This window comes from Phaenicophaeus curvirostris, chromosome 6, assembly GCF_032191515.1.
Source record: "Phaenicophaeus curvirostris isolate KB17595 chromosome 6, BPBGC_Pcur_1.0, whole genome shotgun sequence".
NCBI classification, from domain to species: Eukaryota; Metazoa; Chordata; class Aves; order Cuculiformes; family Cuculidae; genus Phaenicophaeus; species Phaenicophaeus curvirostris.
The window spans coordinates 25,626,623-25,642,718 of record NC_091397.1 but is presented as its reverse complement, the minus strand read 5'-3'; the positions used below and the strand labels follow the sequence as shown (position 1 = coordinate 25,642,718).

General features: G+C 41.8%; 1 protein-coding gene across 1 annotated transcript in view; it reads left to right on the top strand.

The window, feature by feature from the left end:
* CALCR (calcitonin receptor) overlaps positions 1–16,096 on the top strand; it is a 67,155-nt gene that overhangs the window by 34,786 nt on the left and 16,273 nt on the right. Inside the window, exons 7-10 of the mRNA XM_069859639.1 lie at positions 9,284–9,437; positions 12,226–12,286; positions 12,388–12,454; positions 15,248–15,466. Of these exons, the coding sequence (XP_069715740.1) occupies positions 9,284–9,437; positions 12,226–12,286; positions 12,388–12,454; positions 15,248–15,466 (501 nt within the window). The remainder of the gene's footprint in view (positions 1–9,283; positions 9,438–12,225; positions 12,287–12,387; positions 12,455–15,247; positions 15,467–16,096) is intronic.

Below are 16,096 nucleotides of genomic sequence, written 5' to 3'. Positions count from 1 at the left end.
AAGAGACCCACCGGATCATCGAGTCCAACCGTTCCTACCAAACACTAAACCATATCCCTCAGCACCTCGTCCACCCGTGCCTTAAACACCTCCAGGGAAGGTGACTCAACCACCTCCCTGGGCAGCCTGTTCCAGTGCCCAATGACCCTTTCTGTAAAGAATTTTTTCCTAACGTCTAGCCTAAACCTCCCCTGGCGGAGCTTGAGGCAATTCCCTCTTGTCCTGTCCCCTGTCACTTGGGAGAAGAGGCCAGCACCCTCCTCCTACAACGTCCTTTCAGGTAGTTGTAGAGAGCAATGAGGTCTCCCCTCAGCCTCCTCTTCTCCAGGCTAAACAACCCCAGCTCTCTCAGCCGCTCCTCATAAGGCCTGTTCTCCAGCCCTTTCACCAGCTTTGTTGCTCTTCTCTGGACTCTCTCCAGAGCCTCAACATCCTTCTTGTGGTGAGGGGCCCAGAACTGAACACAGGATTCGAGGAGTGGTCTCACCAGTGCCGAGTACAGAGGGAGGATAACCTCCCTGGACCTGCTGGTCACACCGTTTCTGATACAAGCCAAGATGCCATTGGCCTTCTTGGCCACCTGGGCACACTGCTGGCTCATATTCAGTCGGCTGTCAACCAACACCCCCAGGTCCCTCTCCTCCAGGCAGCTTTCTAGACAGACTTCTCCCAGTCTGTAGCACTGCATAGGGTTGTTGTGCCCCAAGTGAAGAACCCGGCATTTGGCCTTGTTAAACCTCATGCCATTGGACTCTGCCCAGCGGTCCAGCCTGTTCAGATCCCTTTGCAGAGCCTCCCTACCCTCCAGCAGATCGACACTTCCACCCAGCTTAGTGTCGTCCGCAAACTTGCTAAGGGTGATTTCCTGAACTTACTTTCTTCATGAATTATTCTGTCTATGTTTCAGTTACTTGCTCTTCTTTTAAAGCAGTTTACAGCTCCTTGGACTTCTGGAGGGCAGACTTTAGACTCTTCAGAAGGCTGGTCGATAAAGTTCCATGGGAAACAGTCCTTAAGGTCAAAGGAGCCCATGAGGGCTGGATGCTCTTTAAGAAGGAATTCCTGGAGGCACAAGAGCAAGCTGTCCCCGTGTGCCAGAAAATGGGCTAGTGGGGAAGAAAGCCGGCCTGGCTGAGCAGAGAGCTCTGGCTGGAAATCAGGAAAAGGAGGAAAATATATGAACTTTGAAAGAAGGGGCAGGCATCTTGGGAAGTCTACAGAAATTAAGTGATGATCAGAGGGCTGGAGCACCTCCCATATGAGGACAGGCTGAGACAGTTGGGGTTGTTCAGCTAAGCTTTGCCACTGTGGCAGAGAGAACTGAGCACTCCCAGGACAGCTATGTCCAAAACCAGCAAAACATCAGCACCTCATCTTGCTGTCATCAACTGCAGTTCTCCTGTCCAGCCACTGTGGCCTTTTGCAGCCACTGGGATTTTCATATGCCATTGTCATAGCAAAGCACATGCTGGCTGTACATGCAAAATGAGTGAATCCACTCTAGTTTTGTTAAAATTCATTACATGCTTCCAGAACTGCTGCTCAAGAATATGTATTTATTTTACCCTCAGAACAGAGCTGCAGTTGTCCCTGGAAGGCTTTGGGTCTTTCACGATGTAGAGTTGTGCTTGACTCAGTTCTGACAGTAAATCAATTCTCCATGCTTTATTGAGGCTTTCTATTATTTTTCCTTTTGGTTTTCCTCAGGAGATCGGACAGGTTTGTAATTACAAAGTGAAGATGACCTAAAAAAGTAGGGTGGTACCTGGATGACAGTAAATTTCTATCAACTGCACTGTGTCCTGTGCATCAGAGAGACTGAAAGGTAAATAGATGATATGTCATTAGCCCCTAAAAATGTAGACATGGAAAAATGTCAAGTAGTGACTTCTTCTTAAATGTCAGATCAACAAGTGCAAATGTTAACAGTTGCCTTTTTGACAGATTCTGTGCTATGCCATATGGACATGGCACCCTCTAATGAACTACTCCTCTTGTGCTTTCTACTCAAAGCCTCCCACATTAATGGACCTTTTAAGCAGCTAAGGGTTTGATATTTCTCTGGGAATGTAGAGCAATTATGTTTAGAAACCTCACTGTTGCAGAGCAACTACTAATTCAAGATAATTCCAATTAAACTTGAGGTTCCTCTCCAAGTTTTCCTTACCTGTCCCTTTAAAAAAAGTCTACCTAAAGTGTAAGAAATTTGAGAAGTTTGTATCTTAATTAGCCAGAAGGTAGATCTTTCAAAAGATGGACATTTCCAAATGGAATTCCCCTCAGAAGGACAGTACCATAGTATTTTCTAATCATAATATTGTCTCCAGTACTATGCTGCCACAGCTGTTTTCCTACATGATATTTTTCTGATTTAAGTGCCAGCACAGGTAGCTTTGTCTGAGTCCAGGAGACCATTCCGCTCACTCTAATAGAGATGGCTAAAACAAGTCAGGTGAATTAAATGCAGAGTGCTCACTCCTCTCCAGGGACTGCTTCAGCCTACACATCTATACCATGAATTCAGACATCCAGGCTCAGAAAGATGAATGCCATCTATGCTATTTCATTGCCCTTCAGTAATTGCTGTTCAAGCCTGGAGAAGAGGAGGCTGAGGAGAGACCTCATTGCTCTCTACAACTACCTGAAAGGAGGTTGTAGAGAGGAGGGTGATGGCCTCTTCTCCAAGTGACAGGAGACAGGACAAGAGGCAATGGCCTCAGGCTCCGCCAGGGGAGGTTTAGGCTAGACATTAGGAAAAAATTTTTCACAGAAAGTGTCATTGGGCACTGGAACAGGCTGCCCAGGGAGGTGGCTGAGTCACCTTCCTTGGAGGTGTTTAAGGCACGGGTGGACGAGGTGCTGAGGGGCATGGTTTAGTGTTTGATAGGAATGGTTGGACTCGATGATCCGGTGGGTCTCTTCCAACCTGGTGATTCTGTGATTCTATGATTGCCCTTTTTCAGTCATGACCCTGTCATCCTGCTCCTCTTGAAGGTATTTAAGACTAAACAGAAGTAGTGTGAAACAGAAAAGAAATAAACGAAAGGGCATCGAAGTGTCTTTACAGATAACAGCTAAGCACATGGAGTAGGAATATGGGAGAAGAAACAGTAATGGCTTTCAAGAGGAGGAAAAAAACAAGAGGCTTGGGCTGATTAGGTGCATGGCCTTTATCTTTAGCTGGCAGAATTAGCTGTCAACCAATAATAGGTCAGTTTTCTGGAAGAATAAGCTCCTTTCCTCAGCATTTCAGCTTTGAATAGCTTATGGCTGCATCCACCCAACTGACTGTTTTCTGTATTTCCTGGTGTCCCCTTGGTCCAACATCTTTCAAAGGACTGGGTGCTTCACCTGGAAGCAGGTCACCCCAGGAAAGGCAGTGAGGCACAGGCTGAGTGCATGTAGAGCATTAGAAAACCCGTAGACATTTAAGGTCAGAGATGTCTTACGTTTGGACACCTGTTTTGTAGATGCATACAGCTGAGTTAATTGCCCCATATTCTTTTTATAGCTAAAGATAGACAAAGTCACATTCAGGGCACTACCCATATGACTTATTTATCTCCTTTAGGATGAGGCAATTTTTGCTGTAATCTCCATCACCTCTATCAATTTGTTATCTTTTAACTATAAGAAAGACAGCTTAGGTGTCTATATTTAGTCTTACAAATCCCAATCATATCATGAGAAAATCCCTGGAGTATTTAACAGAATTGTGTAGTGGCTTTATCCATGTCATCAAGGCTATATGTGTACCTAGTCCCTAGGAAATGCTTTGTAGGTTTAGATCTTACACCTCAAATGTTATCATAAGTACAGTCAGCTGTTAGATATACTCCATATAGGCTTAATCTAGCCAGACTCAGGGCATTACAACATGCCCAGAGATCAGATACAGCTGCAAAGTCAGTCAAGGCACTATGTGAACATATATTTGAGTAACTTCTGCCTTGTTCAGTCCTCCTGTGCACAGTGACTGTTGCTTGGCTGTGATGGCAGATGAGAGGTGCCTGAAATAACTGAATCTCTTATGCCTTTTAATTGAGGATTACCTCCCACCACTGGGAGAAGATGGAAGCAGGTCTTGTGAGTGCTCTGACTCTGTTTCCAGTCAAAATAAACAGCAGGTCAGATAGTTCCTGTCCTATTTTTTTAGGCTACCCTGACTTCCCCTGTTTTCTCCTCCTTAGGGCTTCTCTCTGATAGCTCTCAAGGTTGTGTGGATGTGTAGCCCTAGTAATTCCTGTCCACAATGCCTAATTATCGACTGGCTGCTTCACTATAACATAGGCATGGACACAGATGCTGTTAAAAATATTCCTCATTGTTTAATTTCATGTTTTACTTTCTTGTAACACAAAACTTTGGATCTCCCTGAGCAACTGTGTGCATTTTGTTCTTTAAATAGTTTAGAAGTATGTTAAAATATTAATCTTAGCCTGATCTCCTGTGTGCCAGGTTCCTGACTAGAACATAATTTAATGGGTGACTCATAGTAGATACATTGTATAATGGTGTGAGATTATGATAGCCAGTGATTAACAGCTGCAATACTTAGCTCTGTCTTGCTTTGGAAAGTCCTTTTGTTGTTTATTTGTGTAACATATGGACACTTGGAATTTAAAGTTATTTTCACAAAATAGTGTTCTAATAGTCAGAAAAAAAACCCAAACAAACTTGTAAGGCAGATCAGTAATCAAACTTCAAGCTACTCCTTTAAAATTCTAAGTTAAGAATGTCTGAGGTGTCTGTATCACCTTTAAACTGAATTTGAATAAATCATGTCTGGCCTCCATGGCAAGCAGTACAAACTCTCCTTGGGGAGGGTCCTTCCACTGTTGTGAACTGTGGAGATTCACAGAGTTGGAAAGGTACCAGACTAATAAGGTCAGATACGTTTATTTCCTTTTAAAAGGAGACTTGTACAGCTGTAGTGGTGGCCCATACAACCAATTTAGTTTAAAGTCAGTAATCTTGGTTGGCCTATTCTTAATTTATTTGAAATGTCAGTCAGGGACATTTCAATGGATAGTGAACATTTGAAAAGAGAAGTTTTGTTATGCACACCAAGGGGCTATCCTTGCTGTAGGGCAAGCTCGCTGGAGGTGACAAGACCTGGTGTAAAGCACAAACCTAACTTGCCAGCCTGAGTCCCTTCATCCAGGGAATCATTGTGGGAACAAGGACGTACAGGAATCTATGCAACTTTCCTATGCCAAACCTGAGTCGGTCCTTTTGCTCTGACTGAATCACTAGGAAGACCTACTCAAAAACAACTAGCAGTTTATTTCACATTACATTTTGTTATTATTGTTGAAGATAGTATTCTGGGTTTTATGTAGTGTGAGTGTTTTGGGTTTCATTTGCCCTAATGGGTAGTGATGGTAATTAAAGCTGCATCTTTCTATCCATAAGCTATTAACCAGTAACCAAGATAGTATTAACAGAAAAATGACAAGTACGTATGATAAGAGGCTGCCAGATTACCTGAGGACACTGGCTTTCCTGTTACATTACTGTGCAATGTCAAGGTCCTGCATAGGCAGATTGTCCTTTGTGACTTCTTTGACAGAATTTGAACATTAACAGTATTTATAATGCACCAATATGCCCTGCAAAACACTGTAGACACTGGTTATAGCTCCTTCTTGTAAAAGGAGAATAAATAATTTTATTTCTTCATTGTGAAATCGTTCAAGCATCCTTTTGAAGTGCATATTGCGGCTAAGGTGTTCACAAGATTACATGAATCTTAGCAGGATTTGCAAGAATGCAGAAGACTACTGACTGTATCTCTACTGACCCCTTTTGCCCCTGAGCAGTTAGCCAGAATTTAAGGCCATTTCAGGCTACTTCCATGAGGAAGGAGAATTAGCCATAAAGGAGATTTTTTCCTCAGATGCTGTCCTGTACACCTGTAAAGAACTTCCCTCAGCTTTTGTGTTTATCAGTGCAGTGAGAAGAAGCAGCAGGAGGCAGCCTCCTTGCTCACAGATCGAGATTCTTGCCAGGCTGCATTCTGCCAAATAAGGGGTTCATTCCTGGTCATCCTCCCAGAGCTATGTGGGAGCTGCTTTCTTATTTGCCTTTGAGGCTTTCCTGGTAATTGTGTCACACTTTTCCCTACTATAGCCACCAGCATGTTCAGTGCAATGCTGTCTGTATCCAGGGTCTCAGAAGGAGGAGCATTTGTTTAGCCCTTTGTTTAGGAGACTGAACACCAGCCTGACTAGTGGAGTTTCAAGCCTGCCCTAGAAAGGACCAGTTATTTCCTCTCAGCCTGCCCTGTTCATGCATTAAAACCCACTAGCTTCAGTCACCAGCACACCTGTACAGTGAGACCTCATGACATTTTACTCTCCTTCATAGCGTGAAGGTGCTGTGATAATCCTTTGAGTCCTGGATTTGACTGTGTTGCATGTTATACAAGACAGAACAAGGACAGAGCCTCTACCTCAAAGAACTTGCAACAAAAATATATTTGACTTCAGCAGAAAACAACCCAGCTCCCCAAGGTGCAATTTTATCTTAGAGGTAACAATCAATCAGTTATCAGGCATAGAAATGGTAGAAGGTTTGCTTCAGTTGCAGTTTTATTTTACTTGTATCTGTAAGAACAAACACTTCATAAAACTTAGTTCTGCAGTTTTCACAATTAAGACTAATGTACACCAAGTTGTTGTTTACATTTGTCATGTTTTATTTGTACCATGCATGAATCTAGCTCTCATGACTAACAGCTTCTTCTCTTTTACCTGCTCTGACCTAAGAAAAACACTCTTCTTATTGCAGAAAAAATATTTCCAGTGCATCGCTTAGCCCCAGATAAAACATGCTGTATTTGTTAGTGTTTGATTAATATGAATTTAACATAATTCATCTCAATGCCTTGTTGTGCTTAAACTCTTTATGGTTTTTCAGATTCATTCTCAAATTAATGTGATATGGATCTAAGTATAAATCAATCACACCTATCCTTCATTCTTTACCTATGGAATTCTTACTTCTTTAACTTACTATGTAGGAAGTGATTAAATTCCTCAAGAAAGTCATGAGCTGTCTGCATGGCCATTACTGTAAAAGATGGATATATGATTTTATTTTTAAAGCAACAAGTGACAGTTTACATGGATAGTACAGGAAAGAAAGAAATCTTGAGGAAATAAAGTAAATGAGGTCTAGCTATGTAGTTCTCAAGCAGTGTACTTTCTCTGTGTGCATTTGTTTGAACTACAGATGAAAGTTCCAGCAAAGATTGACTTAGTTCAAATTGAAGGTGTGTTTGGTTGGTCTCTGCTCAGAGCATCAGTGAACGGTGTAAACAGTGGCAAAGAGAGGCAAGGATACTCTGTAGTTATCTCCTTTCTGGTTGGCGATATGAAATAGTGAAAGCATTGAGTTAAAATGAGAGATTTGAGAACATACCGTGTTGGAGAACTCACCAGCCATGCTCTGGTGTCCCTCAGATGATGGGCTGTAGGATAAGACCATTCCCAGAGCTGCCATGGCTGTATAGAAAGTCAGGGTGACTTTGGTGCTGATGGATCAGTACCAGCCTTCATGTATTGTGAAGGTACCCTGAGTCACTCCTGCTGGAGCCACTGGGAAAACAATGCCTCAAGCTCTCGGATCAACACCCAGACCTGCAGCTCTGGGAAAAGGGAAAAGGGAGAAAGGCCAGCTGCCAGCTGGAAGGCTACATCGGGCACAGATGAGGAAACAGGGTGAGAAATAGATTGACCCAGACCTGCAAAAAACAGTGCAAGGATGATCTAAGAACCTTAATGAACACGCTTCCCAGTGGAAAAGGAGAAAGTACTTCATCCTTTTTCTTTCTCTCTCTCTTTGTTTTTTTTCTTTTTAAATCTTTTCAAGCCACTATAAAACCCCTTTGGGTGTACTTTGTAAGAACTATTCAGACATGGTGTGGAAAATAAGATGACTGTCTGCTCTGCCCTGAGCAGTGAGCAGAAAAAAATGAATGACCTAAAAGTTAATCCTGTCAGAATCCTATATCATAACCTATCAATAATGGTATATTTTCATGAGCACCAAGCTGCACTGCAAATACTGACACAAAACTGAATGCACATGTTTGAGTAATTGCTTTTGAATGTTTTTCAGCAACAGAAGGTGGTGCCCTGGGTCACTAACAAGATTTTCTTGTCCAGAGGGGCAATGCAGACAGATGCAGAACATGCAGTCCTGTCTACTGCACTGCCAAAATGTCTACAAAGAGAAAATTAAATCCTATAGACATCTCTAACAGCCCAAGTAGTCAGCTCGGAAAACATTTGCAGAAGTTCAGGGGAAGGAATATTTTCCTGTGGCCACAGATGATGACTATCACTTTGGCATCACTGCTGAGACCTCAGATTTCAGAGTAGCACATGGTCCTCCTCCAGCAACTGTGGGTCTCTGCCAACACAGCAATACCCTCTCAGTCCTCCTGGCTCTCCTGGGTGCTGGTGGCATGAAGGCCCATGTGGAGGACCTCACTGCCCTCTCCAAGGAGATGGATAGACATGAGATCCTCTAAGAAAAGGAGCAGCATTGTCAGACATCAGCTGTCTCTGATAGTGGACACGCCACACTTTCCTCCACTATCTGCTCACCACTTCCTAGCGTCTCGAAGTCACAGTCTCTTCTCAAGGTCTGTCTGCAATCTCATCTAAACTGCAGGCAGGAGCTACTTCTCAACTTTGCCAGCTCTGTTTATGTCCATGTGTCACTTCGCTATTTGAACAAAATGAAGTAAAGCTGTCTCCTCACAAAGAGATGAAGACAGTATCCATGGTACCCTACTAAAATATCTCCACTGCCAACAACTTGTCCTTCCCAAAGGGCTAAGTTTAAAGCTGGGTGCAATATAAGGAATGTGTGACAAGTCTTAGAAAAGTTTGATCAAAAGTAGGAGAAATCACCCAAACCAGAGTTGTGAGTTACTGTCTTCTTCATAGCCTTTCTTGTACATCTAGAAAAAGATATTTGTTTCAGTTCTAAAAGACATCAGATTATCGATTTTTGAAGGGATTTTGTTATGTTCTTTTTTGGAGTGCTATTATCATAGATTTTTTTCTGTTATGTAAGGGCTCTTTGATCCATTCACCTCATTTATGAAAGTTTAAAGTCCCTGTTACTGATAGGTGCTGAACAAACTCAGCAAGAGGTAGAGGTTTTTGTTCTGCTTTGCATTCTTATAGCCCAGCAGTAATATTTGTCTTTGCTTATTTAAATGCAGAATGATGGTCAAGTGTGTAACATTATCTCATTTATCTAACAGGTAAGCTGCAAAGTGCTGCAATTCTTTCACCAGTACATGCTGGGCTGCAACTACTTCTGGATGCTCTGCGAAGGCATCTATCTTCACACATTGATTGTGGTGGCAGTGTTTGCGGAAGAGCAGCGTTTACACTGGTATTACCTCTTGGGCTGGGGTATGTATGTTATAATCTGTAGCAAGATCCTTTCATTCTTTCAGATGTTTGAAATTTTCTGGCACGTATACACCTGACGTATTTATACTACTAGGTCTAGTAGTGCATAGATCTGTGTAATTCCACTGATTCCAGCAGCAGTAGTCACAAAGTCTAACTTTAAACATCCTGCTGTGTTAATCAATGGAGAGAGATATAATTCTTCAAAGGGCAATGCAGACCAACCAGAACAGGTTGTGGTCTGAATTACAATTCAAAAGATCAAGGTAAATGTACAGCACAAGATGAATACACTCATTATTTATTGTTATAGCTAATCCCTGTGTAGAAGGTCTAGGTTATTTTATTTGGAAAAATCATTAACGACATTTTTAAAATAGCTTTATTCAAAAAAATCTGAACAAATATAAAACACTTCTGCAAAAGGTTTGAGGTGATCGAATGGAATCTGACATTGACATATGTATTTCAAGGCTGATTCCTTCAGGTTACCCCTTCTCTAGAAACTGCTGCTGGGGGTGTCATTTCTGATTTGATATTGTTTCTCAGGGTTGGGACACCACCCTTATGCAGGGCAAGAAAACAGTATAAAATGTGTGCAAACAGCTACAGTCCACTCTGGCTGCTTCAGGCAGCTTCATCCCAATAAAAGTGAAAAAGCAACCATTTACTTGGGTAGTGCTGAAACAGAGGGCCTTCCAAATTCATCTGGAAATACAATTAAGCATAATTGCCAGTTTGTGCCATAAAGGACCTGGCATGACCTGAAGGCATATGTCATACCTTTTCCTGGCATGGCTTGGGGTAGGCCTTTTCTCTATTATTCACCGCTCACCACGTGTTGATGGGATGCCTGGAGTCATACATGTGCTAGCAAGACCCAACAGACCTTGGTGCTCCACCACTCATTAACTCTCTGCCTTTTGGCCCTTTAAAAGAGGCAAGCAACATCCAGCCCTGGAAGATCCCATCCAGCCTGCAGCTGGAAATTTAAGCCATAGGCAGTCACAGGCTTCTTATGCTGTAACCAACTAATGAAAACTTTCCATTGTGTTCTTAAGATGTGTTTGTGAGTTTGTTAAGCCAAATATTCCAATATATTTAGCAGAAGAAAAAAATTCACTTGACTTAATGTGGAGCGCTGTACTCTCAATACTGCAGCCAAGATGAAGAATTTTTGCTGTTACAGAAAGACTCCTTAAAAATCTCACTTCAATCTGTCTGTCAACAAAAATGGCCTAGACTTGCCCTGTTTCCAAATCAAAAAGATTTTCCCAAGCTGTCAATCTCATAAGCTCACCCTGAGGCTGAAAACTCCTTTCTTTGGCTTCTGAGCTTTTTATTGTTCTATCCTGCTTCGTCACTCAAAAAAGGCATTCTGCAGCCAGGGGCCAAGTAATTATTTTCTAGCAATATATAAAGGAGAAGATAATCAGTTTGTTCTCCCACAGCTGCATTGTTCTCCCAAGGTAAACTACAGTAAGAAGGTTTCTTTGGCAGTAGAGTAGGAAGAGTAGCTGTTGCTTTAAGATGTCTGATGTGTCCTATTTGCATACTTTTTTGATCTTATTCTCACTCCAGCACTGGCTGGCCTGTGCTGAGGTAAGACTTCCAAAAAATTTGGCTAAGGATTTTCTTTCTCTTCTAAAAGTGTTTATGAAATCACTAACACCCAAACAAACAAGAAGCCACATTTTTCCCTCTGTGACTAGTCATGGTATCAGTAGATCATCTTCACACATTTTTATTTATAATTATAGGATATCCAAAGTTCAGAAAAATGATCCATGGTATATAAGGAACAGATAGCAGTAACACCAAAGGTGTCCACAAAGACACAGACAAGGCAATGTTCCATCTCCACACTGGCCAGTTGTATGCTTGTGTAGGACTGTACAAACTGACATCAATATTATGGTGCAGACTCCCCAGTTCCAGATTTCTAGCCTACTGGAGAGGGACACAACATATAAGCAAGCCAAAGAAAGATGGACAGGAATGGACCAGATTATCACTCTTAGTGTCAGGCTGGAAATAAGAATTTGAGGCTTCCAGTTTGTTCAGCATGGCATGATCTCAAGCCTTTGGCCTGGTACGCAATTGCTGCTGTTGGCTCCCTGTCAGAGCAGTGGCCTCCCCTGAGGCTTCCCAGGTAAAGCAGGAGAGAAAGGTTTCCACAACTCCAATCCCTGCTGTGATAAAGCTCTCTTGTGTGAGCTTGGCTGCACAGAGCCTGGGAACTTGAAGCAGATATCCTAAATCCCCATCCCCCAAAAAACTCTTGGCTCAATATTTTCTTTTGCCATGGGCTCCAAAAGAGCAACTCCTTGTTCTGTTTATTGTTCCATAAGCTGACATGTGAGTTAATGTGCCTTTCTCTTGCTCAACAGTGATTTACATGGTTTTATTAAGTGTCCCTGGTTTCCCAAGGGAATACTCCACTAAGAACCGACTGATCCCTGCCTTCTTCCCACACTACCTATTCATACCTTCCTCTGCACAAGCCACAGTGATGCAGGGGAGCCTGGCAGCAGCCTTGTGACACCCTAGGAAAGCATAGCCTGTGAGCTTTGCTTCTGCTTTTGGCCTGCCTTGAACATTATTCCCTTTTGCATCTCACCATCAAGGTAATGCCAGAGCCCTGAGTGTGATGGAAATGCTGTTCTTTCCTGAAAACTGTGATTTCACATACATACGTATTATGGATGAGAAACTTATTAGTGTATTTGACACATGAAATTCAAGCTAAAAAAATACCAGGACTGACCTATATCTTTAATTATTTCAGGGTTCCCTGTAGTGCCAGCATCTATTCATGCTGTTGCAAGAGCCAAGTACTTCAATGACAAGTGAGTAGTATGTCAGTTTTTGAAGGAACTTAGCATTATTTAACTGTGTAATGCATTTTATCTGAATTAATGATACCTTTTAATGGTGTGTTTCCCTCCAGCTGCTGGATGAGTGTTGACACGCACTTGCTTTATATTGTTCACGGACCTGTAATGGCAGCTTTATTGGTAAGAATATTATTTGCTATCAACAGCAATTAATTTAGAAATGCTGCTAACGTACAAAAAGTAAGTTTCTGTACTTCAAATATTGTGGTCAAAACTCAGAAGTAGCTAGAGGTTTTCCCTACTCAGTGTTACAAGTACAGGTTCTCAATACTTTTCAAAAAACAAGTTTTGTGAAGAGACCTTCCAGTAAAGACTCAGATTCTCAGGCAAACCAAATCACTACCTGCTTTTGAATATTAGGGTAGTCACCTTCTCCCAGCATAGATTATTTGTGACATCGATGAGGCATAAAGGTATGCCTTAGCTGGAATGAGTTGAATGCAGGCTCATCGTTCAGCATGAGTTTTACTGGTCACTGAACTGGTATAGTCCAGGGATAGGGAACTGAATTAGCTCAGGGGAAGGACTGGACTGGGCTGTCTGAGTGGGAGGGTAAGATTCAAAGCGCAGCTTGGCGATGTGTATACATATAGCATATTATATGCCGGTGGTGCTGTTTGGCATGGTAATGCTGACCTTCTGGAAAGATGCAGAAAGGATTTTATTCAACCCAAGCCCAAAGCTCACCTCAGTGTGTCACCCAAGCTGCTGAAAGGCTTCTGCATGCACGTATCCGCAGTAATTACCTCAGAGATCAAACAGTAGGGTGGTGAATATTTGGAACACCTTTGAATAAAGAAACAGCCCTCCCTCTAATAGCTGAAAAGCCTGAAAATCATTCTACCCTTTCTTCAGAAGCAGCCTTTCACATCAGCAGTGTGAAGAAGCCCATTCCTCCCTACCACATAGATACTCTGCTGTTCCCATAGAAACACATCTGTTGTGGGTTTACAGTTCAATCTTGTTTGCTTCTGTTGTTGCAATGCCAACTAACTTCTAGGAGAGGCCATTCAACTTTTACTTTTATCATCATGCTCCAAATCTGAACAACTTAGCCACAAAGAAAAAAAGGTGAGACTGTTTTATATGGAAAAGAGCAATCTTTATCTGTTTTCAAAACTAGGCATTATACTGCCTGGCTTGCGCTTATGCCATTTCCAGTGTTATTTTTAATGTGAAGATGTCAACATCTACGGAATTTCCTGCACAATTTAATACAAAAATCTTATATTGACAGATTGACTCAGAAGAACTGAGGATTTTTTCCTTTCTAAGGTCTTTTTTTCAACTTTTCAGTTACTTCCAGAAATTCTAAAAGTGAAGGTTAAGCAGAGTGAATGAAGTCAGAGGAGAATGGGGAAGGAGGTTTAGATTTAATGTTGAATGAGACCTCAGAAGTCATTTATAATTCTTTTTTTTCCAGCAGAGCACAAATATGAAACAGTTGAAAAGTCTATTAGTAGTGAAGAAGTGATGAAATACTTTACTAAAGCTTACTGATTCATGTTTTATTGTTCTGAAATTTCTCATATCACAGAATCACAGAATCACCAGGTTGGAGAAGACCCACAGGATCATGGAGTCCAACCATTCCTATCAAACACTAAACCATGCCCCTCAGCACCTCATCCACCCGTCCTTTAAACACCTCCAGGGAAGGTGAATCAACCACCTCCCTGGGTAGCCTGTTCCAGTGCCCAATGACCTTTTCTGTGAAAATTTTTTTACTGATGTCCAGCCTAAACCTCCCCTGGCAGAGCTTGAGACCATTCCCTCTCATCCTGTCCCCTGTCACTTGGAAGAAGAGGCCAACTCCCTCCTCTCTACAACCTCCTTTCAGGTTACACCATATATACATGGAATTTGGGCTATTAAAATATCTATATAAGTTATGCAACTTACTTATTTTAAGAAATAATCTAAAAATATTTTATTGTAATTCAGAAGCATAGGTGCCTGATATTACTGTAATAGATTGGAAAATAGTTATCTGCTTACACTGGAGGGAGAGGAGGTTTGTGATATCTAGGATATCCGTGGGGTACCCACTGGGCTTATTATCAGCCTGGGCCTCCCTCCCTGTTTTCCGCAGGCTCTCAACACATCTCACAGGGAGCTCTCTGTGAAACCAGGAACAAAAGCAGGTTTCTGTATGCTGTGCACCCACAGCTGGAAACAGATTTCCAGAAATAATTGAGGAGATGAGATGCTGAGCTACTTGGCATCACTGACTGTAAGGGTCAGGGATAAAACTTTGTCAATTGTCTGCAGTGTTCACTTTCAGCTGTGTGCAGTGTAACACAGGGTCCAAGCAGTCTGGTGGAGGCAAGAAGGGGGCCTAGATTTTTCTCAAGAACAGCCTTGCTCCCTCGTTCAAACACAGGCTTGAAGTATTGGCCCATGTAAGTGGGGGCATGTTCCTTAGAGAAATTTTGTGCTACTGTAGGTCCTGTACACCCAGGGACATGCTGGCATTAGTCACCGGCCTGCAGACATCTTCAGTGCAGACTGAAGCAAGATACCTCAGACTCAGAACGGAGACACAATTACTCCTAGGGGACAGTTAGTCCATCCCTTTTAAACTTCAGGAAAAAAAAATGAGATTAATAGTTCCCTGGAAATACTGAATTTGCCCACATCGTTGTCGTAACAGACAGTGTCTCCTAGAAGTAATCCCTGCCTGCCTGAAATACCCATGCAGGCTTCCGAAGAGAAGCATGTAGAGGAGCTTAACATCTCTTTTCTGAAGACATTCAAGATACTTTCCAAGTCCTGACTCCCAAGGAGCTGCCCATTATGAGCTACCTCGAAACCAGAAAGTCACATTTTACTGTTATTTGTGCATTCTGCATCTTTATTTTGAATGCCTGTTTAATTTGAATGCTTTCACCTATAATGGCTTTACTTTTGCAGGTCAATTTTTTCTTTTTGCTCAACATTGTTCGAGTTTTGGTGACAAAGCTAAGGGACACCCACCGTGCTGAGTCCAACATGTATATGAAAGCTGTCAGAGCCACTTTAATCCTGGTGCCCTTACTAGGAATTCAGTTTGTTATTATTCCCTGGAGACCAGAAAACCGTCTTGCTGGAGAAATATATGATTACATCATGCATATTTTAATGCATTACCAGGTATGTTACATTGTAGTAACTTCAGCTTAGGTGAGGGGCTTGCCCTTGAGTTAATTTAGTTGAAGATGCTGTTGCCAGTTGTTTTGCCCTGAAACTGAGTGGGATAGTAATTCTGCAGTTCTTTTCCAACGACTTCCACATTATTTGATTATCTGCCGTGGCACTAGTAGCATCACTGCAGAAAGAACAACCATAAGATAGGGGAAACAATGAACAACATAGCAAAAATTATCAGATAGCACTATTTCTAAACTAAGAAGAGAAAACTGAGATTTCAGAGGGCTCATATTCAAATCACTATTTCTGCTAAGTGCTTAAATTTACTGAAACTGGTGCTGTGAGGTTAATATTAAAATTAACTGTGTATGCAAATTGTTGTACAGAGGGAATGCCAACATACAGAAGAAAAGACTGACACAATAAGGCTTTATTTAGGAATTAAAATTCCATTATTAGACAGTTTGAATTAAAATGTAACACTGGCATTTTGATTTTGTAAATGCTTTGAAACTACAGCATCATTTGGTAAGTATGCTTTACTTTTAAAAAGAAAAGGAAAGAAGCCTAAGTGACTTTAGATGATTGGTTATCTCGTTTACTGACTGTAATATATCCAGTTCTATATTGACT